The sequence below is a fragment of the Dipodomys ordii genome, unplaced genomic scaffold (genome assembly GCF_000151885.1).
Source record: "Dipodomys ordii isolate 6190 unplaced genomic scaffold, Dord_2.0 Scaffold16, whole genome shotgun sequence".
Classification (NCBI taxonomy): Eukaryota; Metazoa; Chordata; class Mammalia; order Rodentia; family Heteromyidae; genus Dipodomys; species Dipodomys ordii.
Genome location: NW_012267232.1, coordinates 16358799 through 16383505, shown reverse-complemented (window position 1 = coordinate 16383505; position 24707 = coordinate 16358799). Strand labels below are relative to the sequence as shown.

At 35.9% G+C, this 24707-nt stretch overlaps 1 protein-coding gene across 3 annotated transcripts in view; it reads left to right on the top strand.

Annotated features, from left to right (window-relative positions):
- Mipol1 (mirror-image polydactyly 1) overlaps positions 1–17295 on the top strand; it is a 320856-nt gene extending 303561 nt beyond the window's left edge. For all 3 annotated transcript variants that reach the window (XM_013012202.1, XM_013012201.1, XM_013012203.1), the window contains one exon: positions 16539–17295. In XM_013012202.1, coding sequence (XP_012867656.1) covers positions 16539–16605 — 67 coding nt within the window. In that variant the 3' untranslated portion in view covers positions 16606–17295. The remainder of the gene's footprint in view (positions 1–16538) is intronic.
- The last annotated feature ends 7412 nt before the right edge of the window (positions 17296–24707 follow it).

The following is a 24707-nucleotide window of genomic DNA, read 5'->3' as shown; positions in this document are numbered from 1 at the left end:
AAGAATGGGAAGATCATCCTTCAAGGCCATCCTGAACTTGAAAACCTCTCTCAATCCATAGCTGGGTGCAGTGGCACACACCTATCATTCTAGTTACGTACAAGACTGAAATTAGTAGGATTATAATAACATACCATCTCAGGCAAAAAAAAAGAAAAAAGAAAAAGTTCACAAGATTCTATCTCTGAGTGGTGCTCACCTGTCATCTCAGCTATGTGGTTCAAGCTCCTATCTGGGCTGGAAGACCCCATCTTTCTTTTTTTTTTTTTTTTTTGGTCATGGGGCTTGAACTCCATGCCTGGACACTGTCCCTGAGCTCTTCAGCCCAAGGCTAGTGCTCTACCACTTGAGCCACAGTGCCACTTCTGGCCTTTTCCTTTTTATGTGGAACTGAGGAATCGAACCCAGGGCCTCATGCATGCGGGGCAAGCACTCTACCACTTAGCCACCTTCCTATCTTAAAGGTAACCAGTTCAACAGAGTACAAAGTGGTAGAACTACACAGGGCTCTACCAGTGAGCTCTGCTTTTGTGTGTCTGTGTCTGTGTGTGTGTGTGTGAGTCTGTGTGTCTGTATGTGTGTGTTTTGTTGGTCATGGGGCCTGAACTCTAGGCCTGGGCACTGCTCCTCAGCTCTTTAGCTCTACCACTTGAGCCATAGTGCCACTTCCAGTTTTTTCTGCTTATGTGGTTCTGAGGAATTGAACCCAGGGCCTCATGCATGCAAGGCAAGCACTCTACCACTGAGCCACCTTCCCAGCCCCCACTTAGCCCTTTTTCTATCTAAGTACAAGTCTCTGAGTTCAAATCCCAGTACTGCCAAAAATACTCATATAAATAATTAGTAATCTATAAGAATATTCATTTCCCCAAGCCTTTTGCTGGTATGTAGTGAGTTATTAACCCTCATACCTATTAGGTGAAAAAAATTTGTCTTAAAATTCCAGTCCATGTTCATTTCTTGTTTCTATCTTGGATAGTAGGTCGGTTTTTAGTGATTTGTAAGAACTTTTTAGGAAATAAATATTATACTTATTATACATACTATAATCATTTACCATGTTTATAAATTTGCTTCTGCTTTTTTCCAGAAATTTTGCATATGTTAGATTTATTTGTTAAATTGTGATATTTTATGTGAGATAAGCTTGCCTTCTTTTAAGTTGGATTTGTAAGATTTTTCATGATTACAGAAAAAGAGCATTAGAATTAACTTCATCTTCATTTACATTTTTTCTTTAACCAAGGAATTGTTTTGATTAATTAGAAGTCCAGGAGACAGTAGTTTTCATACTTATTTAATGCCAATTCAGATTCGTTTATCTTAGCAAATAAGCTATTTAGTCATAGTTATTCAGCCATAAATCTCCTCTTCCAAAGCAAATATCCTTCAAGGATAAAACAAACAATATCAAAACACAATGAAAGGTCTGAACTCAGAGATACTAGTTTAGTTCCATTGGTTGAGGGAGATTATAAAGGAAATCACCTGAGGTATCCTTGAATGTATGAGGAAACCTGTCTCAGTTCAATTAACCTTTTAAAAATATTTTAAGTACATAATTGGTAAAACAGTAGGACCTGGATTTATTATATCAGAGAAACATGTGTTCTCCCATTTTTGTGTGCCATGTATCCCTTAAATTGTTTTGTTTTTCTGACACTTGTATCCATTATGTAATAAAATTGTAAAACCTACATAGTATATGCACTAGTATAGACAGTATAGTCTCATAGCCACATATAACTTTTAGGCCTAATTTTCTCTGTCAAGTATAAGATCTCCAAAACTGTAGAGAGTCCAGTGAGAATAGGAAAAATAGATTTCATTTTTCTCTTAAATCTCATTGTATACATTACTAGTTATATGCATTTGTTTTAAGAAAAACAGATACTTTTTTGGAGTTTCAGAGGGCTTTTTTTGTTCGTATATCTGTTTTTTGTTTATTTCCAGTACTCTTGTGTTTTGCAAACCAAAGGCCTCATACATGCTAAACAAGTGCTCTACTACTTAGCTATGGTATTAACCCATTAAATATCTTCTTAATAGGATAAACATTTAAAGAATGTTTATTTAAACAATATACATGGTATTTTTCATTACTAAAGCAATTGCACATTAATTTTAGAAAGAACGTAAAATATAGCTTAACAACTCACCATTTTTGCAAATTTTTTACACATACATAAAATTTTATAAACTAAGTGTATCACTTAACATGTTATCCATGTCTATGAAAAATGACATTTTGAGCAAAGAAAGGGATGACATTGTCCAAAAAGAAATGTACTCTTTACCTGACTTATATAACTCTCACCCTCTGTACATTATCTTTATAATAACAATAATTTTTTCAAAAGTGAAAACAAATTATTATAAGATATAAAGAATGACATCTCAGCCAGGCACTGGTTGCTCACACCTGGAATCCTAGCTACTCAGGAGGCTGAGATCTGAGGATCATGGTTCAAAGCCAGCCCTGGCAGCAAAGTCTATGAGACTCTTATCTCCAATTAACCAACAGAAAACTGGAAGTAGCACTGTAGCTCAAGTAGTAGAGCGCTCACCTTGAGCTGAAGAACTGGACAGTGCCCAGGTCCAGAGTTCAAGCCCCACCACTGACCAAAAAAAAGAAAAAAGAATGACATCTCATAAAAAAAAATCACTTCCTAGCCAGGCACCTATAATCCTAGTTACTCAGGAGGTTGAGACCTGAAGATGTGGGCTCGAAGCCAGCTGGGGCAGAGAAGTCTAAAAGTCTCTTGCCTTCAACACAAAAGCTCAGGGACAGCATCCAGACAGGCCCAGAGCTCAAGACTCAGGACCTGCAAAAAAAAAATCTCCTATATTAATAATGTAATAAGTCTGGTTAGATATATGCAAAGTGTGCCATCTTCCCTTGCCCACAGAAATTAAAGACATTAGTATTTCATTTTTCCCAAGTGTTGATAGATTTACTACACTCATACTAAATACTTGAAAAAGAACCCAAATTCCGCAAGTGAAATAATTTGGGTTAAAGAGAATCTAGCATCTTGTATCAGTATAGATCTAGTAATTTATGTGTATCTTCACGCATTTATTATTTCCTGCCATAAACTCGCACTGAGTGACCTGAGTCTACTGTTACCCAGCACAGATAATATGACAATGAAGGCCTCAAAGAAAGTGAACTTAGCCCTGTAAAGTGAGTGGAGTAAGAATTAGCAGAAAAAAGGGAAAAAGAGAAAAGGAGCACAAGGGAATAGAGGTCCAAGTATGAACATAGTATGTGAGAGGAGACATCCAGATAGGTGAGGTGCTGCTGGATTCCCGAAAGCCTTCAAATTTGCAAAGGCATTTGGCTTTTATATGTCAAGAAGAAGAAGCCATTGTAGAGTTGTGTAAATGATTACTTGATAAAAAAAAATAGTTGAGGAATACTGTTGTGTCCCTCAGCATTGAAGATTGATTGAGATGTTTTGTATTAGAGGAAAATAATACCAGCTAAAGGCCATCATAGTACTATAGCATTAGAAGGTAGATAGATGGTGTTCTAGTCTGGGCTGTAGCAATGAAAATGGGGTTTCTGTGAGTCAGAGAGAAAACATGAATTTAGTGACCAAACAGACATGAGGGTACAGAAGTCAGTATTTTAAGGTTTTTCTGCCTAAGATGTAGCAACAACACAGTGCCATTAATAGAATGTCTTTAGTTCAGTTCTAAGAACTGATTTCATTTTCTTTTTGTATAACCCTAACTTACAAACTTATGAGAAAAAATATTAAGTTGAATTTGAGAACATACTGCCAGGTCGCAGATATAAAACTCATCAAAATTGGCTTCCAGATACTGAACAACCAAAGAAGTGAAAGGCTTCTACAGATCCATCTCTGGGAATAATGAAAATACCCATGAGACTCTGTCTAGAATGATAGCAATTTAGATTATATAACCCCATTTCCCACATAATTAAACTCTTTCCATAGAGTTTAGTACTAAAAGTCAGAATGTCCAAAGTTATTCTGAATCATAAAGATTATTCTTAAAAGCTGTATCCCAAGCCATTCAAAGATAGGCCAAATGTCAGCGCTGCCGTTTGAGGTGTCATTCTTCAGAAGGCAATATGTAACTCCTCTACTGGGCAAACAGCAGATCAGCTCCTGAGCTGCTGTCACTCACATTGGAAAGAATTATCTGAACCAGCCTCAAGTGTGAATATTTAAAAGTCCAGATCTAAGCATCTGAAAGCTGGAAGAAGAGAATTTTACGAATAATTTTGCTTTAAAAGTCAGAGGATGAGAGAGGGCTATTAAAGATTTATACAAACCATTCATTAATGTAATTAACCTAGGTGCTTTACTCAGCAGAGGTATTTCTATACAAATTTTAGTAACATGCACAAACTAGAAAATGTACATAATACATATTGTCCAGACCTAAGTAATCTAAGGAAAAATATGATAATTACAGTATTCATGTATCATGCTGTAGTAAGATCCTTATGGACTTTATCAGGAGGAAGTTTGAAGTCATTTTTTTTCTACCTAATAAGAATTTCTCTGATCATTAAGATGACAGAATGACTTTCACTGGCTTTACAAAGCATCCTTTATAGTTCCTGTAATATAAAAATCTGTATGTTTTGTTCTTAATGCAAATACTGTTAAATCTAAAAGAAATTGTGAAAATGCTGAAATCATGAAAATCTCTGAATAAATTACTCATACATAAGTTTGATATAAGCATATTTTTTGTTTTAAGGTTGTCATTCAGGTTGCCAGTTTAGAAAACTAGTGTCAGCTGAAAGAATTTATGTGTTGGCCAGCACAGCCTGTAATCCTAGATAAGCTGAAGACTGAGATCTAAGAATTGTTGTTCAAAGCTAGCCAAAAAAAGTCAGCAGTGGATCTGTGGCTCAAGTGCTAGAGTACTACCCTTGAGCAAAAGAAGGTTAGGGACAGCACCAAGTCCTGAGTTCAAGTCTCTGGACTGTAAAAAAGATAAAAAGATAATAAAAAAGGTAAAGTGTCCCTGTTTCACTAACTAGCAATGAATAATCTATTTACTAAGAATAAAGCCCAGAAATCCTTAATGTTGATCCTAAGACATAAAAGTAAGATGTGTATGATTTAATTTCAAGTCATCTGCAGTACTCAAAAAGAATTACCTTGAAATGTATAGATATTAGAAAATGGGAATTGCATTTAAAAGTAGCACATTAAAAATTACAGATTAAAAAATAAAAATTAGTAAGAAATGGTAGTCTTTTAATACATCCACAATTCTTTGTCTACAAGGCGGAAAAGAAGTTGAAGTTTGTGTTTGAAATGCACATTGTTTTTGACATATATGAAAATCTGTTCCATTCTTCAACTTATGTGCTATAAGCTCTTGAAACATTTTTCTTTTATGTTTTGGGGATGGCAATTTTAATTTCAATTATAGTCTATGTTAAGTTCACTAAAAATTTTAGAGCAGTCTGCCTTTCATGGTTATTTCATTAAGTTGTGATTTATTTAGAGAGATTGATCTCTCTTTAGATAGTTTAGGGCTCTATAAAATATCTGAGTACATTAACATATAATTGTAAACTGCCAGAAGAAGAAGTTAACTACCTAAATGTCTGAAATTGCCATGAATAAGATTGTTCTTCATTGTATATTCACCTTGAAGCCAATGACTGAAAAAGAGTTGGAGGACAACATAATTGGACAATCTTAAAAACAGTGTATACAAAGAAAATAACTTATCTCTCCATTTTTAACACTCTGAAAATAATAAAAGTTAGACAGCCCATTTAAACTAAAAGAAATCACAATTTTCTATGAACCTTCAGATATACCTTAAGCAAATGAAGCTATAGAACAAAGGCAACATAAACACTAGGATAAAGAAAAATTTAAAAAAACTTTCCAAATACTTGACATCATAACTAACAATGTAGGCACAGTGGTTTACAGCTAAAATCTCCATTACTTAGAAGCCAAAATCAAAAAGATTATGATTCAAGACTAGCCCAGGTAAAAAATTAAGAAGACTGTCATCACCGGGCACTGGTGGCTCATACCAATAATCCTAGCTACTCAGGAGGCTGAAATCTGAGGATTGTGGTTGGTGTGATCCTGGGCAGGAGTGTCCATGAGACTCTTATCTTCAATTAACCACCTAAAAATGGAATTGGAGCTGTGACTCAAATTGATAGAGTGTTTACCTTGAGCAAAAGAAAAAGTCAGAGACAGCACCAAGGCCCTGAATTCAAGCCCCATGACCAGTTTTAAAAAAAGAAAAAGATTGCTGTCTCAATGAACTGGGCGTGATTGGGCCTGGTAGAGCATGCCTGAGATCTCAGTTGCACCAGTGGCCATAGAATTGTAATATTAGACTAACTCAAAACAGTACCTGAAAAATAACTAAAGCACAAAAAGGCTAAAGTGTGTTTAAACAATAAAGTGTCTGTCTAGTAAGCGCAAAGCGTTAAGTTCAGAACCAGATACTGAAAAAAAATTGAATGAACTAGTTAAAATAGTTGTCACTTCACTTTTCCTGCTGTCTGTCTTATAGCTTCCTAAGTCTGACTCTTATCCTTCGCCCATAGAAGACGCCTAATTAGTCTACATCCATAATTTTTCTTCTTTGTACTCTCCCTCTCTCTTCTTCTCTCATGACCTCTCCTCTTCCTCTTTCTTCCTCTTCTCTCTCCTCTCTGTTTTCCCTTCTCTCCTTTCCCCTCTCTTCTCTCCCTTCTGCTCTCTCCTCTCTTTCTCTCTTCTCATAAATTTTCAAATAAAAAAGAGCTGAAGATGCTGATTTTCATAATTTTGAAAATTCATTGTCACATTAGGTAATTGCTTCCTGATACAGAATAAAACCAACCTTGACTTTGCTCTAACTTCAGGCAGAATTTCATCTAACATCTTTCGTATCACACTCTGAACTTTCTTCATTAAAAGTGGAGAAATGTGTTCTTTTCAGGTAACTATTCTATCATTTAATGGTTTCTGCAAAGGCGTGACTATTCACTATAAATCTTCACATTGATAAACTGACTTTTTGAAGCAGGATTTGGTTATGTAACCCAGGCTAGTCTCAAAGTTGATCTTTCTGCCTTAGACTGCTAAGTACTTCGATTACAGACAGAAACTGCCACACCACATAAGCATTTGGCTTCTTTTATTCTTGAAACCTACTTATAGTGGATCATTCTCAAAATTACAAATTTATTACTTTAGAATGGAGAAAGCAAATGAAATTACTCCTTATTCCCAGCATATGTGCATGTAAATATTTATGTATGGACTATACCCTATTGATTTTTGAAAGACTATTCTACTAGTTACCAGGTATACAGCAGCGAACAGAAACACATTATCCCTGCCCTGGTGGGGCTCTTGTTACTAGTGTTTTCTTGGGAATCTTATGTAAGATTTAAATAGCCTCTGATAGGCAAAGTGAAAGGGCCAATAAAAATTATCTCTTGATCTTAATTCATCCTATTAGCTCAGTCATTTTCTGATGTTGAGTTAGAGGCTTAAGCAAAATAGCTCCATTATCTTTTGTTAAGTACTTTATAATAGTATCACATCCACTGCACTACTGCTACCATAGACTAACTGGACTCTGGGAGAAAATGTAGACATTCTAACTCTCAAAATCTTAAGTAAGTTCTGAGTAAAATTTCAGGAAATCACTGTTTCAGAAATCTAACAATTTGAAATAAAAATCACGTTGGAGATAACTATAAAGAAGGAAATATAGCTTTTATCTTTTCTTTTTTTGGGGGGGGGTCGGTCGTGGGGCTTGAACTCTGGGCTTGGGCGCTGTCCCTGCACTCTTCAGCCCAAGGCAAGCGCTCTACTGCTTGAGCCACAGCACCAATTCTCATTTTCTATTGGTTTTTATTGAAGATAAGAGTCTCAGGGACTTTCCTGCCCGGGCTGGCTTTGAACTGCAATCCTCAGATCTCAGCCTCCTAAGTAGCTACAATTACGGGTATGAACCACCGGTGCCCGGCTAGCTTTGATCTTTTCGAATTATATTTTTAATATCTTTAAGTAGTTGTACAAAGAAGATACCATTCAACAAATCAGTTTATGTACAGCACATCTTGATCAACGTCACCCCAGCTTTAATCTTCTTCACATATTAATTTTCAAATGGGAAGAAACAAAAATAGAGATGCAAAGTTTCACACATTTTTATATGTCTAGTGTTATGTTTATTATTGATATGTAGCTAAATTGATAGTAAGTAACACTATGATAGACTGGTGAGCCTCATTTTTCCACATTTACATAAGATAATTAATGTTAGTCAACATAAAAAATATGGGTAACTTTTTTGTGCTTTGTCTACATTGACTATTAGTGATATTAAATAAGGAATCTCATATCTCTAAGCCTAGTAAAATTATTTATGTACTAAGTTTTTCTATGTTCTGTGTAACCTCAAAGATAAATTTTACTTTCTTAATTTCAAAGTGGAAGCAATTTCTTAATATTACTGTAAATCTAAAAAGTGAAGTTAAGTGAGGCATGCATGGCAAATAAAATAATCCAAGAATCTGAGGTCTGGGAATATCTGCAAAATCTGAGAGCCATATGAAAAAGGAATAATATGATGTTAACTATGCCATAACTTTCTATAACTAAGAATTCCTTTTATACTCCATATTCATGGAGAATTTTGTATTTGTTGAAAGATACCATATAACATGCATCTATCACAGACAGTCATAAAAACCTGTGTAGAACAAGTGTTAAGAAGGTACCATCACAAAACAAGTACTTAAACATTTATGAATGCATAAGTGATAGTGTTTTCTATAATTACTTCTCTGGAAAGCTAAAGTAATATATTCATATTGATTTCTTTTATTTTTCATTCTGGTAACTCTAGATACTTTTTACCCAGCAAAATAGTTTGGAGGGAAATAATTGAATTAAATTTGCTTAATTTGGAATTATAGCAAATCAACCAAACTTTTATTGTGTCAGTGCTAGATATCAAACCCAATGTTTTTTTGTTTGCTTTGGGTGGGGGAGTTGTGGTTTTGTTTGGCCACTCCTGGGGCTTGAACTCAGGGTCTGAGTGCTGCTTTTTTTTGCTGAAGGCTAGCACTCTACTACTTGAGCCACAGCTTCACTTAAAGCTTCCTTGGTTTTTTGTTTTGTTGTTCTGTTTTTATTGAGGTGTTAGTTGGAGTTTTGTTTTTGTTTGTTTGTTTGTTTGTTTTTGGTAATTTATTGAAGATAAGAGTCTCACAAACTTTCTTCCCTGGGCTGGCTTTGAACTGCGATACTGAGATCTCAACCTCCTGAATAGCTACGATTTTAGGCATGAACCACTGCTGCCCAGCTCAAATCCAGGGTTTTGTACATGCTAGGCAAGCACTCTACAACTGAGCTACATACTCCAGCCCTAATGTACTAAATTATTAAATAGTAATGATATTTTAAAACTTATAAAACCCCTTGTATACCCTTTTGAAGCTCACAAAAATGTTGTTTAAAAATAGGTATTATTAGTCTCACCCCCAATTTATCCTTGTCATTTCCTCTTTATTTTTCAAATGGAGTCAGTAATGCCGATTGATTACAAACAGCAGCAATCTTATCTGTAGATAGATCGTTCACATCTATAGAATCATTTCACAGATAATGCAAAACTCAGATATATCTCTTGAAATCTTTTTTTTTTTTTGGTCATGGGCCTTGAATTCTGGGCCTGAGCACTGTCCCTCAGCTCTTCAGCTCAAGGTTAGGGCTCTACCACTTGAGCTATAGCATCACTTCCAGTTTTCTTGTGGTTTATTGGAGATAAGAGTTTCACGGACTTTCCTGCCCAGGCTGGCTTTGAATCGCGATCCTCAGATCTCAGCCTCCTGAGTAACTAGGATTACAGGTGTGAGCCACCAGCGCCTGGTGAGCTCTTGAAATATCAGATACTTACAAATTTGAATTAAATCCTTTTCCTATAATAAAATATGTGTACTTTTTCTGAATCATACAACTCTATCAGAAACTGTTGTGTTTGGTGTTGTGTTAAGTGTCATTAGTAGGAGAATGATGTGGAAACTGTGTAATTGAAGTCACTCCTCTGATTTCACTTGTAATGCCCAGTCATAACCTGCCTGCCTAGTCTCATTTCCTGTCATCCTCTACCTCTTATTTCATGATCCTGAGAAATCATACCACTGGTAGTGCTGAATATGCATCAAGATTTTCCTATCTCTATGCCTTCAAATAGTATTTACTCTGCCTGGAAGGCCCATCCTAACCTGTCTCCATTCCATCTTTTATGAGGTGACTTTCATCCTTTAATACTTAGGATCATTAGGAAACCTTTGCAGATTTCTCCTCTGCTTCCATTCCCAAAGTAGGTGTGGTTTTGAGGCTTGTGTTTATACTTTTATAGTAACATTTGCCATATATACATCCATTTTCCAACTTTGTTTCTAATTATTCAACAAATACTGACAAAACAGAAATGAGCCCCATTTTTCCCCTTGGACATAAACTCTTATATTCAAATAGCTGCTTACTATCCCTACTTACATGGATCACTATAAACCTTGAATGTATAAATAACTCATCCTCACACACACTCTCCAGAAGAAACCCACTCCATTGCCTTTGTTAACCAGCACATCACTATCTAGTCACCAAAAGAAGGCATTTGCCACCCATCTTGTCCAACCTATTTCTCTCCATTCAGAAGTCCTAAATACCTTTCAAATCCAGCCCCTTCTTTCCATCCACATTTCCACACCTCTAATTTGGGCCTTCAAGTCTGTTGGGGTTTTTCTTGTAGAAAATATTCATAGCATTTTATTCACCATTGTAAGTGAATATAGTTCATTGGCATTAAGTACAATCACATTGTTGAGTACTGGACTGTAATTGAGGCCTTAAGCTTGTTCCTTTTGCGTGCTCAGCTGACATTACTACTTGAACTTGCCTCCAGTCCTACTTTTTTTTCTGGTTATATTGGAGATAGAGTCTTACAGACTTTTCTTCCAGAGCTGTCTTCAAACCACAATCCTCCAGATTTCAGCCTTCTGACATGAATTAGAACCCCTTCAGTGCTTCCCTCTGTCTTCATTAGTACTAACATCACCAAGTTTTTACAGCTCAAAACTCCAATGAGAGAAAAATATATAGTGTACAAATTTTTTTCTAAATTTTTTAACTTAAATGTTGAGTGAATTACAACTGTGTGCTGGTGGCTCATACCTATAATCCTAGCTACTCAGGAGGCTGAGATCTGATGATTGTGGTTTGAATCTACCTGAGACAAGAAAGTTCTTGAGATTCTAATTTCCACTTAGTAACCAAAAAGCTAGAACTGAAGCTGTAGTTCAAGTGATAGAGTGCTACCAATGGCTGTAAAGTTCATGGAGCATGCCCAGGACCTGAGTTTAAGCCCCAAGACTGGCACAAAAATAAATAAAGTTGAATGAATTACAGTAATCTACATAAGAAATTCAGAAATATTAATCATAGATAAAATAATTTATTTGAGATGTACTGAGTAGTATTTGTCTATGATATAAGCAAAAGATATCTTGAAGCTGGGCACTGGTAAGCTCATGCCTGTAATCCTAGTTATTTGGGAGACTGAGACCTTAGGATCAAGGTTCAAAGCTAGCCTGGACAGTAAAGTCTGTGAGACTAATCTCTAATTAATCACTAGAAAGCCAGGAGTGGAGGGGTTGGGAAGGTGGCTCAAGTGGTAGAGCATGCCTGAGGCCCTGGGTTCGATTCCTCAGCACCACATAAGCAAAAAGAAAAAAGCCGGAAGTGGCGCTGTGGCTCAAGTGGTAGAGCGCTAGCCTTGAGCCAAAGAGCTGAGGGACAGCGCCCAGGCCAGAGTTCAGGCCCCACAACTGGACCCCTCCCAGGAGTGGAGCTGGGGCTCAAACTGGTAGAGTGTTAGCCCAGGAACAGAGCCCACACCCCAAGTTCAAGCCTGACCAACAACAACAACAAAAAAGATGTCTTGAAGGCAGTTGAAGAGAATATGTGAGACTGAAACACCAAAGAGAGTTTGGGAGTATTGGAGAATTGATGTATTTTTGGAAGTCATGAGCATTTAAGGAACACCAAAAGAACAAATAATACTTTAGAAAAATACAAGAAGTATAAAGAAAAGTTGACCAAATATATTAGCATGACAAAGACCAACAGAACAGCTATAGCAATTAAAAAAAAAAAGAAAAAAAAGTCACATTTAAAGTCTCATCTTTCACAAGATTTCAGCAAGAACTTGTACACAGACGATCTCCTTCTCCCTGAGATTTTTTTGCTCACTCTTGGAGCCCTACCACTTGAGCCACATCTCCATTTCCAGCTGTTTGCTGGTTAATTGGAGATAAGAGTCTCTCAGATTTGTCTGCCTGGGCTCCAACTAGTAGTTCTCAGATTTCACCCTCCTGAGTTGCTGGGATTTCAGGCTAGAGCCACCAAGAACCTGGCTGAGAGCATAATTTTTAATGCTAATGAAACCCTAAGTGCTACAAGTTGAATGACTGTGTCTGTTGAAAGGATGGTTGGTGTCCATTTCTCTTGTCTCTTCCTAATCCCTTCTTCTGTGGAGGAAAAAGGTAACAATACCTGATGGAGCAACTTCATTGCCTAAATAATAGGAATTTTTTTTTTCTGAAGAGAATGTTTTGTCTTACATTATGCTTTGGTAGAAAGTAGTAACAGCTCTACTTTGGTAGCGCTTAGCTGAAGATGAGGAATTTATTCTGTTTTCATCCTTCCCTGTCCCTTTATAATAAGAAGGATCTAGTTAATAAAAGCATTGAAGTCCATGAAATGTCATAAATCAGCCTTCAAGTTTTAGTACTTTTAAGCAATATGGCCCATTGGAGAGATGAGGGGCACTGAGAGATGCAGCATTGCATCCAGCTCCAAAACCCACCAACTTCTTAATTCTGATCCAGTTTTCCTCTATATGACCTCTTTAAAAAAAAAAAAAGTAAGAAAATCTAAATAAACCTACATAAGGAGCTTAGTATGACCTCGTTTATTTACTTGATGGACTGTGCATTTCATTATAGTATATGTATATTGTATGTTTACAAATAAAATATTAAAATGTTAATTGAAGAAAATAGAATCTCTACCTTAAATAAAACCATAAATTTGGTTTTTAAGTTAAATATAAACTTTATTCCTGTGTTCACGAATAATGTGTTGTTACTAAAATAGCAAATGAAATAAGCCAGCAAATACTTTTTTTTGCCAGTTCTGGGGTTTCTGGGCCTGGGCACTGTGCCTGAGATTCTTTTGTTCAAGGCCAGCCACTTGAGCCACAGTGCCACTTCTGGTCATTTCTCTTTATGTGGTACTGAGGAATTGAACCCAGGGCTTCATGCATGCTAGGCAAGCACTCTACCACTAATCCACATTCCCAGCCCCAAATACTTTTAAAATTAAACTTAGATAAGAATATGAGAAAACTTTTTTTTTGAGGTATCTGAGTTTCAACTGAAGGCTTTTGCACTTGCTAAGCAGATATACTCTATCACTTGAGCCATGCTGCCAGTCCTTTTTGCTCTATGTATTTTTGAGATATATTCTTGCATTTTTGCCCTGGCAAGGCCTAGTTACACCTTTATTCTCCTATTCTTCCCTGTATAGCTGGGATGACCACTACACATCCCCAGGTCCAGATTTTTCTGTTAAGATGGAGATCTCTAAAACATATTTTGCATATTCTGGCATAGAACCAGAGCCCTCCCAATCTTAGCCTCTCATCAAGTTGAAATGACAGGTATATATGCCACTACACCTAGGTGTTCATTGACGAGGTGTCTCATGTGTACACCTAGGCTGGCCAAACTCAGCTTTCTTTACAAGTGTAGACACCAGCTCTGGGCTTTGGGGGGAAATTTTTAATGATACTACCGAGACATAATTCATTAACCCATATGCTGAAAACTGTAGTTCTCTAGTCAACCAAATCCTAACAGACATAGATCTCGACTAAAAACAAGAAACTATGGCCCAAGTTTGTCACTTTTTACCACAGAACCTTGTAAAAGGGTGTACTTGTCTCTACTTCAGTTTCTTCACATTCAAAAATGGAAAAATCCTGGTTGTAGCTCTAGCCCTTTTCCTATGTCATGAAGCCCCTGTGAATATATCATTGAGTATTATTGTATTCTGTTTTAGTGAAGTTCATGATTTTTAAAGAACATTATTGATTTGGATAGTAAAGAATGACCTGAAGGCAAATTCTGCAAGGTGCTTCAACGGACGCACACCAGCCTTCCTGTTGGCACAGTCTCTGCTGGCAGATTACCCCATTCCTTACAGGAAGGAATAGGTGCTTCATTGTGTTTCAGAAGTCAGTAAGCTTTGACAAAACTAAGTAATTGACATTTTTCTCGTTTCTGAGATCAGATTTTCATAAATCATTCAACCTGGATAAACTGAGAATGTGGTTGATCTAGTAATTGTTGAAATATAGGGGAGACATTGCAAAACATGATATTTAAGTATTTCCTCCTAACTTCTTATGAGATGTGAGTTCTAAATGGAAAGATATCCTAGCATATAAGAAAAGGAAACAAAAATGAGACAAGCCTGCCTAGGAAAAATCTAAATAGCAGCACAGCACAGATTCATGTCAGTAATTTGATATTCCATTGAATCTGAACTTACAATAATAATAACTGTACAATGTGGAATTGTTATATTATGAAGAGGTATTTTTCTTTACTAGTCAGTATTATAAATGGTATTAAGAGGGATATAGCTAACAAACTAAAAACATTTTTTCTGCCTTTTAACAATATACACTTGTTAATATTTTTACTAGGAGCCATTTGTTAAGAGTAAATTCAAAGGCTGAGGGTGTAGTTCAGCAGTCAGTGACTTTTCTAACATATTCAAACCTGGGTTTGAGCTCAAGCATCAGAGAAACAAAAGTTAATTGAAATTACTATTGGATTTTAACAGTAAATTTACAGTGTACTTTTGTAATTTATACTAAAATTTTCATTCCTGTCCTTCACAATTCAAGTTATTGTAACTTTGCCTTAAATGAATGAGATATCCCATGAGTCATTATATTCAGAGTATATAAGATAGCACTAAAGAAAGTCTGACTACTCTGTCAGTGGAATGAATTCTCCCAAGAATCCTCCACTTCAAGTATTTGTATGCCTTTAGACTGTTGTAGTGGGTGTATGATATCGATGGATAATTTGCAAATAGTAACTTGTGGTAATAAACTCAGACATGATTTACCTTTTTACTCTCAAAATCGTCATTCCCTTTCCTAAAAAAAAGATTTTCATGCACTTGTATATCATCTCACAATCCTGTTTTCTGTGAACAGAATTCTTATTAGATAGAGAATCATCCAAAAGCCGTAAGCTAGTTTTCAGAGTTGTACATATTGATTTGTCCATTCCTCATGGAAACATATGAGCATATGACACTAAGAATGCCGTCATTCCTTTAGAGTCTAGCTCTGCACTGTGTTTATTTGCAAAGGACCCTCATGCATGGATCCATATAAATGAGGCAAACTGGAGCAGACCGGACTCTGGCTCACTAATCTTTGTGCAGAGGGTAGAATGTGTATATGAAAACTGCTGGCTGTAATTTTTACTGACAGGGAAAATTTTCCTGTGTGTAAAATCAAGTGAGATTCGGGGTCGAGAGTTTATGATTCCAGGGAAGAAAACAAATATATAAAAGGAGAAAACTAATAGTCCCATTCCATTATCTTTTGTTAAGCAGAATTCAGTGATCCACATGAACGTTGACCTCCAGAGTAGCCTAAGAGCACCACAGAATGGACTTCTGAACTTTTGACTGCTTTTGTTTAATTGATTAGGTTTCAATTAACTTTTAAAAAATCACTTTTATTTGACTAAAAAGCCTACGTAGGTAATTTCTAGTTTCCACTACTCAGAAATAGAAACTAGTTTAGATGTAGTACAGAAAGTCTTGTAATACAACAATTAGATCATTTGTGTATATTTAAGTGATTTCCATGATTGTGGGATATGAAAATTTTCCTACCTAGCCATCCAATTACTGTCTTTATTTCCATCAGATGACTGCATAAGAAAGAGCTTTAATGCATAAATTGTACAGTACCAATATGTTGCTTTTTTAGCTAAGTAACAGGTGTGAGATTGCTAGTATTTCTGTATTGAAATAAGCATTTCCTAGATAAGAATCAGAAGCTACTCTACACCTAATAGGCTAACTTATCATATTCATTTACTACTTCTTACTACCTTAATGCAAGGAGGTGAATGTATTGAAATGAGTTTCCTATATATTTTGTGTGACATCTAACTCTGACATAATTTGAGGATCAGAGTTAAAGTCTGTATTGTTGCTATTATTTAACCCCAAATTCTTGGCACTCTGCACCACTGTCTCTCACTTACAGTAATGCTTTGTTTCTTAACATGACTCCCCAGGCAGGCAAATACTGTCCTTTTTCAGTCAAAACATTCCTGACAATAATTACACTTTTTATTCCTTTTTTTTTTTCCCTTCCCACTTGCCCTGCCCCCAACTTAGGTTAGAAAGGCTGGTGGACGTCCTAAGGAAGAAAGTTGGAACTGGGACCATGAGGACAGTGATCTGACTGAAAGAAACGACAGTCTGGGGAAGCGATCACATCTGGTGACCAGGCTGCTTCATTCAACACTGTGTAAACACTAAAAGCCTTAACTTAGCAAACAGTTGTTAGAAGTGGGACACTCCAACCACATTCCAAGCTGAGATAAAATCAAATCACAAATGTTTAACCACTTTGCTGCTGACTTGAGTTATTTATCCAAATATATTAACTACAGACTTTTACCGATGGGTAGCTATAAAGTTACAGCTTATTTTGTAACTATTTTATATTTCAGTGTCTTTCATATAAATCATTTTTACTGGGATACCACTAGAGAAACATGGTAAAGTTGGTCGGGATCATATATTCACACATGGCCCTTTTTGAATCAAAGTGCAGCAAAGTAAATATTATCTAAGCCTTAATCTACTGTTAGGTCAAAACTTCAAATAAATGTATTTTTCAATATAGAGTATATTTCTGAACTGATGAGAGAAGCTCAGACATGAGAATATGTAGTCTTTCTTTAATGCATGTATGAAATCTTTGTCAGTACTAAGTATAGATACTAAGAATTAAGTAGAAGATTTGATTTAATGAGAGATTAGCACATAAAAATGATATTTACCAAAAAATGATATTTACCAGGGTATGATTTTTATTGCACCAGAAACAACAGACTATTTTCAATAAAAAGAAGATTGTTAGTGTGTACTTACAAATACATTTTTCCCATGTTTTTTAATATTGAGTAATTGTCTAAGTGCCTATTAAGTTGTAGTAATCACTAAGTTTCTGTTGAATAGCCTAGGACACTGAACTAGAAAATTAGTACATGCCAAAATGTTTCTGTCCTAAAAGACAACAAGCAATCAAACTTGTTAAATAGTCTTACTAAATTATGTATTTTTAGTTTATGACTTGAATTTTTGTTATGGAGGAAGAGAATCCAATATATATTACCATAAATTATAGTGTATAACTATAAAGACAATAAAATAAACTTGCCCTTTGGTTCAGTTTAGCTACTTTTTACTTTAGGTAAGAAATAAGTTAAAATTGCTAAAGCATAGAAGTCACTTCTTATCATATAATGTTTTGTTTTAAGTAAAACTGAGATTTTATGTATTGGGTTCCACAAGAATCTTCATTTTTTTTCTAGATTCAGTAGATGAGAAGCCAATAGAAAATGACGGCCTCAAACAGATAAAATAATTAAGAGATTGAGTCTGTGAAAATGTTGTAAGGAAATCATTATTTTCTAAGTCCATGATTTCTTACCTCACATCTAAGATTGAGCTAAATTATCTTCTGTGAACAAATTCTTTATCTTATTTTTTAAATATATTAAGTAAAAGGGAGTTTCATTAGTGTATTCCATAGATGAGTACAATGTACTTTGAACAAGTTCAATCCCTCCATTATATTCCATTATCCCCTCCTCTTTCCCTGTTGTATATCATATATACATAATTCTTCAATCTTTTTCACCCCTGAGTATCTTTTCCTTTCTCTCTCCTGCTGACCCATGTCCCCAGATAGTTCCTCTTTCACACCATTAACAACATTTTAGTACAAATATATTCAGGATAATTTATTGTCTCGTTCCTTTCTAGGCCATTAGAAATTACTATTTTTTAACCTTCAGGGAAATTAAAGTGCTTTTTTTCCTAAGTGAAAAAAGAATCACAATACTGATGCTCCTTATTTCTTTCATATTAAATCTGTATCCCCTAAGTTAACTGCTGTTAGAATCATCCCAGTGCCTCGAAATTTGGAATTTACTTATGTTCTTAGCCATATTTTTAAGCTATGAAAATTAGAAAATAAAGAACAGTATGGGTTAAAAATAAACCAAATGGATTTGCTCTATAGCCTAAAGAGAAATATCGTCTTTCATAGACCAATGGCTACATAAACATAGAAAATTGTAATACTGTGTGCACAAAGTTGCCATCTCTATGTTCTAGTTGAACCCTGGAACAGGTTTTAATTGCTATGTGAAGAAACAGCACCTTTAAAGTCATCCCGGATATGAAGATAAGTAAAGGAAAACAGTTCTTGTCACAAAATTGTCCATTCTTGAATCCTCTTAAAATAAATCACAAGTAAACTTGAATTTTCAGTTTAGTCCTGAAGAACAGACAAGCTTGTCAAGTTATTTTGTCTAGGATATTAGACTATACAAATGGCAACATTAAAACATTTTATACTTTTCAAATATTTCTTTCTAGCTGATCAGATTAAAGCAACCAAACCCTATAATCAATTAATCAAAATACAGAAGGTTTCTAGAATATGATGTTGTAAAGTGAAATTTATAACAGTTCTAAGCATCCATTATTGTTTACTATAGGTATTTTCCCAGAAATATCCTAGAGTCTTGAATTTGAGTTGTCTACAACATGACAAATGTAAAGTATCACAGCCAATTATTGTCTTATTTCTTAAACCTAAAAATACTCACCAGCAATATTTCAAATTGCCTGCTTTTTGAATGAAAGAATCCCATAGGCACTGAATATTGGTCATAGACATAGTCAATAACCATGCAACTGCAGAAGTATTCTGCTCTGCCCAGAAATGTTTCTTAGAGTTAGCTTTAAACCTCTAGTGTAAACATGGCAATTTTCTTCTTATAAAATTAAGTAGTTCAGAGAAAAGACAGTACTAACAGTTGTAACACTTTATAATTTATTTATTTCATTTAATCCTGTCAACTATGTAATAATAATGGCATATCCATCATATATTAATAGTGATTATAGATTTTAGTATTTGTGCTGGTATTGGGGCTTTAACTCAGTGCCTGGGCACTATCCCTGAACTTTTGTGCTCAAAGCTAGTCACACGTCCACTTTCAGCTTTTTGGTGATTCATTGGAGATAAGAGTCTCACAGACAGTCTCAGCCTCTTGAGTAGCTAGGATTACAGTCATTAGCCACTGGTGAATGTAGCCAATGGTGAATAACTTGTGATCATTATTATTACATTTGATCTGTGGATGAGGAAACACTCAGAGTATCTTGGAACTTGCCAAAGACAGGCTAGAACTTAAACTAAATCTTAGAAGTACAATCTATCCAGCTCTCTTCTAATCTTTCTGTTAGAAAAAACAAATTATAATAAAGATTCTTACCATTGCAATTTCTATTATTATTATGTCATTTCTTTTACATGCATGCATATAAATTCCCTATCAACCTATGATCAGTTTTAATCTTACTTTTATAAATGAGCTATTGTGCATTAAAGTATTAAAAATAATTTAAATCCTTTATAGAATAAGTATTTTATATACTTTTATCAATAATAAAAATTTTCCTTTTTAGGGGCTGGGAAGGTGGCTCAGTGGTAGAGTGCTTGCCTTGCATGCATGAGGCCCTGGGTTCAATTCCTCAGCACCACATAAACAAAAAGAAAAAAGCCGGAAGTGGTGCTGTGGCTCAAGTGGTAGAGCACTAACCTTGAGCTGAAGAGCTGAGGAACAGCGCCCAGGCTGAGTTCAGGCCCCACGACCAGACCCCCCCAAAAAAATTCCTTTTTATATTTTCTAATCCAAACAATAGTTTTCTCATTAGGTCACTTACTAATAATAGTTTATTTCACAAAAAAAAGTAAAATATTAAAGCTTTGTAACTTTATCCAGGCTCTAGTTGTTCACATCAGTAATCCTAGCTTTGTAGGAAGCTAAGACTTCAAAGCCAGTCCAAGCAGAAAAATCTCTGAGACTCTTTTTTTTTTTTTTGCGGGGGGGGGGGGGGGTCGTGGGGCTTGAACTCTGGGCCTGAGTGCTGTCCTTCAGCTCTACAGCTCAAGGCTAGCGCTCTACCACTTGAACTACAGCGCCACTTCCGGTTTTCTGGTGGTTTATTGGAGATAAGAGTTTCATGGACCTTCCTGCCCGGGCTGGGTTTGAACCTTGATCCTCAGATCTCAGCGTCCTCAGCTAGGGTTACAGGTGTGAGCCACCAGCGCCTGGCTCTGAGACTCTTATCTTCCACTAACAAGCAAAAAACTGTAAGTAGAGGTATGGTTCAAGTGGTAGGGGGCCACCCTTAAGAAGAAAAAGCCAAGCAAGAGCACAAGACCCTGAGTTCAAGCCCCACTACACTACCAACACACACACACACACACACACACACACACAATTGTAACTTTAGTATTGAATAGAGTTGCATAGGAAAGCATTTACTCTTTTTATTTTTCATTTGTCAGTTGTGGTACCTTCTCTGAAAGCTAGTGCTCTACTGCTTGAGCCAAGCACCTCTTCCTGTTTTTGAGTGGTTAATTGGAGATGATAATCTCACAGGGACTTTTCTGCCCAGGCTGGCTTCGACCCTCTAACCTCAGATATCAGCCTCCTGAGTAGCTAGGAGCCACCAGCAACTGGCATGTTTACATTTTTTTAAGAAATCAAGTTATATTTATTAATGGGTTTACTATAGGAAAACAATTTCTGTGCAAATTAAAATCTTAAAAGATTTTTCAAGATCATAAAGTTTCTACTTAAATGCTCATTATTAGCTGGGCACTGGTGGCTCACACCTATAATCCTAGCAACTCAGGAGGCTGAGATCTGAGGATCGTGGTTCAAAGCCAGCCTGGGCAGCAAAGGCCAAAAGACTTTTATCTCCAATAAACCACCAGAAAACTGGAAGTGGTGCTGTGGCTCAAGTGATAGAGTGCTAGCCTTGAGCTGAAGAGCTGAGGGACAGCGCTGGGGCCCAGAGTTCAAGTCCCACAAATGACAAAAAAAAAAGTTCAATATAAACAAGGCATTGTATGGTAAGCATATATATATATATATATATTATATATATATATGTATATATATATATACACACATACATATATATATGTATGTATATATATTCTCATCTAAGATTTATATGGAACACAGATAACTTTGTGTTTTTAGTAGTATTATTTAAAACCTAACATATATATCAATTCATTTATTACATACGTACGCACACGGGCACACACAAAGCTACATTTACCCTTTTAAAAACTGCTTTTTAAGTCCATTGTTAAGCTCCAGTGATTTCAGCATTTTCTTTGTGTTTTATTGGAAATGCACGTGATTTCTGAGGCTTTTAAACAAATACATGAAATGGTTGAAAGATTTATATTTCTCAAGCTAAGCTAAATATGTCATCTCTAAAAAAGATGTGGTTTATTTTGGCACAGTTTTAAAAACTCAAATATTTTAAACATTTGTTAAGTTGGAGCTTGCACACTTGAACTAGTAGCATACATCCCAGAATAGCATCTCAAGTTACCAAACTTTTTATAATCCTTTTGCTAAAATAGCCTTTATTGAAAAGAATTTCCTTTCTTATTTGCCATGCACTTTATTGTAAGAGGTTAAATTGATAAAGTCTGATGTGACTTTTTTAATGTCAGACTTCATAAATATAACTTTACAATGATAAACATATAATTTTTAAAATCCACATGTTTACATTTGAATATTCCTTTTCAGAAGTCATAAGTTTTCTTTACATTTTATCATTTTTAGAATGATATCATTTTTAGTTTTAGAATACGCTAGAACTTTGGAAGCCACTAACTTCTTACCTATCTGATTATTAACAGATATATCTAATGATTTAATGCAAACACTCAAATAATTTACTTTTTATTGACAAAATCCCTTCTTTCAAGCCCTGCACATCGCAATGCAATTTCTTGGGTGGTGTCATAAATTGAAGATAAGAGTCTCTTGGACTCTTCTTCCTAGGATGGCTTCAAACCACAATCCATAGATCTCAGCCTCCTGAGTAGCAATGATTACAGGTGTAAGCCACCAGCTCCTGGCTTTCAATGCAATTTTTATATGTCAATCTTAATCAAATTTATGTGTGTAGTACTATAGACATTGTACTTAATTTGCATTATACAGTACACTGCAGTGAGGGAAAATATTTAGTTCCCCATAAATGGTGTATGATTTCCTTAATAAACATAAAAGCTGATCCAAGCAAATTTGTTAAGTACCTAAGGAACAATTGGAAACTATTTTAGATATAAAATTTATGGTAGTAAAGTATTAAAGGGAAATACTTTAGTACACGTGCATAGAAATAACCTAAAGAAGAAAGTTCAAGCCAGGCGCCAGTGGCTCACACCTGTAATCCTAGCTACTCAAGAAGCTGAGATCTGAGCATCGTGGTTCAAAGCCAGCCCAGTCACAAAAGTCCATGAGATTCTTATCTCCAATAAATGGCTCAGATAACCAGAAGTGGTACTGTGGCCCAAGTGGTAGAGTGCTAGCCTTGAGCTGAAGAGCTGAGGGACAGTGCCCAGGCCCAGAGTTCAAGCCTCACGACTGACCAAAAAAAAGTAGTAGTAGTAGTAGTAGTAGTTCAAATTCTTTTAATTTAAAAAGAATAGGCATCTGTAGCTCACTCCTGTAATCCTAGCTACTCAGGAGGCTAAAATCTGAGGATCACAGTTCAAAGCCAGCCGCAGGAACAGCATCCTAGTCCTTAGTTCAAACCTCAGGACCTGCAAGAACACAAAGAATAGATTACCAGGAAGTGGTGTTACGTGCCTGTAACCCCTGCACTTGGGAAGAAGAGGAAGAAGGATCGTAAACTTATGCACAACTTGGGCTATCTAACATGCTCCAGACCAACCTGGGCAGCAACAATGATGGGTTGATACAAATCTACTACTACAAAGCACCTCCACTAATTCTGGAAATGTGTATATCAAAGTTTGTGGTAACTAAAAGTGGATATCTAAAAACACTCTTCCTATTGATAATTGAATCACGAAAAGAATAAATATAAGCAGACTATGGCACACTATGTAGTAAACTTAAACTTCAAAGTTTAAGAGACATTACAAAGAGGACTGGGATGAAGATGAACAGTTGAAATCTTTGGAACAAAGAGTCCATGAAAATATACTATCTAAACTGTGATACTACTTTGTAAAAATCGTTACCATGTTGTAAGACACCATGCTGTGTCACTGACACTTTGTTAAGATATGTGTTACTTCTGTTCATGTTTATAGGGGGTTTGAACTGAATGCCTTATGCCTACTAGACAAAGGCTCTAGCACTGAAAGCATACCTCTAACCCATTGTGGCTTTAGTCATTCTTCAGTCTTGTATTTTTGCCCAGGCTGATCTTAGACCTCTGTTCTCCTATCAATGCTTTCTGTACTGCTAGGATTACAAATTCACACCTTTTCTGTATGTGTTATTTGGATAGTTTCTGTTGCTCTATCTTCAAATTTAGTGGTTGTTTTTCTTTGTCAGTTTGTGTGTGTGTTTATGCAGGCCAGTAGTAAGGCTTGAACACAAGCCCTGGGTCACACCTCCACTTTTGGCTTCTTCTTTTTTTTTTTTTGTTGTTGGTTGTGGGGCTTGAAGTCTGGGCCTAGGCACTGTCCCTGAGGTCTTCAGCTCAAGGCTTGCGCTCTACCACTTGAGCCACAGCGCCACTTCTGGTTTTCTGGTGGTTAATTGGAGCTGAGTCTCATGGACTCTGCTGCCTGGGCTGGCTTTGAACTGTGATCCTCAGATCTCAGCCTCCTGGTAGCTACAAACTTGAGCCATCACCAGCTCTTGACAGCTTTTTTTTTTTTAAGGTACTGGGGTTTGAATTCAGGCCTCATGCTTTCTAAGTAGGTGCTCTACCATTAAACCACATCCCCAGCTCTTTTTCAGTCTCTACTGTTCAGTTGATCTCACTCAGGACTTCTTTTCACAGACATTGCACTTTTCATCTCTAAAAGTTAGATGGATCTTGTTTATATCCTTCGGGACTTATCTTTCATGTTTTACATTCATTACTTCAGGAACATAAAAAACAATTATAATGACCTTTAGTGTCATTAGTTGTTAGTTCTATATCTCTTTAATTCCCATGTCTATTTTAATTGCTTTTTCCCCTCTTAGAGTTCTAAGTTTTTATTGGATGCCAGGGATTGCCAATGGGATTGCCAATTTTGTCTTATTGAGTCATGGCTATTTTTTTATTTCTTTAGTATGTTTTCAACTATGTTCAGGGATGCATTTATATGACTTGGAGTCAGTTTGATACTTCTAAGGCTATGTCAAGCCTTGATAAGCAGGACTAGAGAAGTCATTAGATGTGTGTAGATTT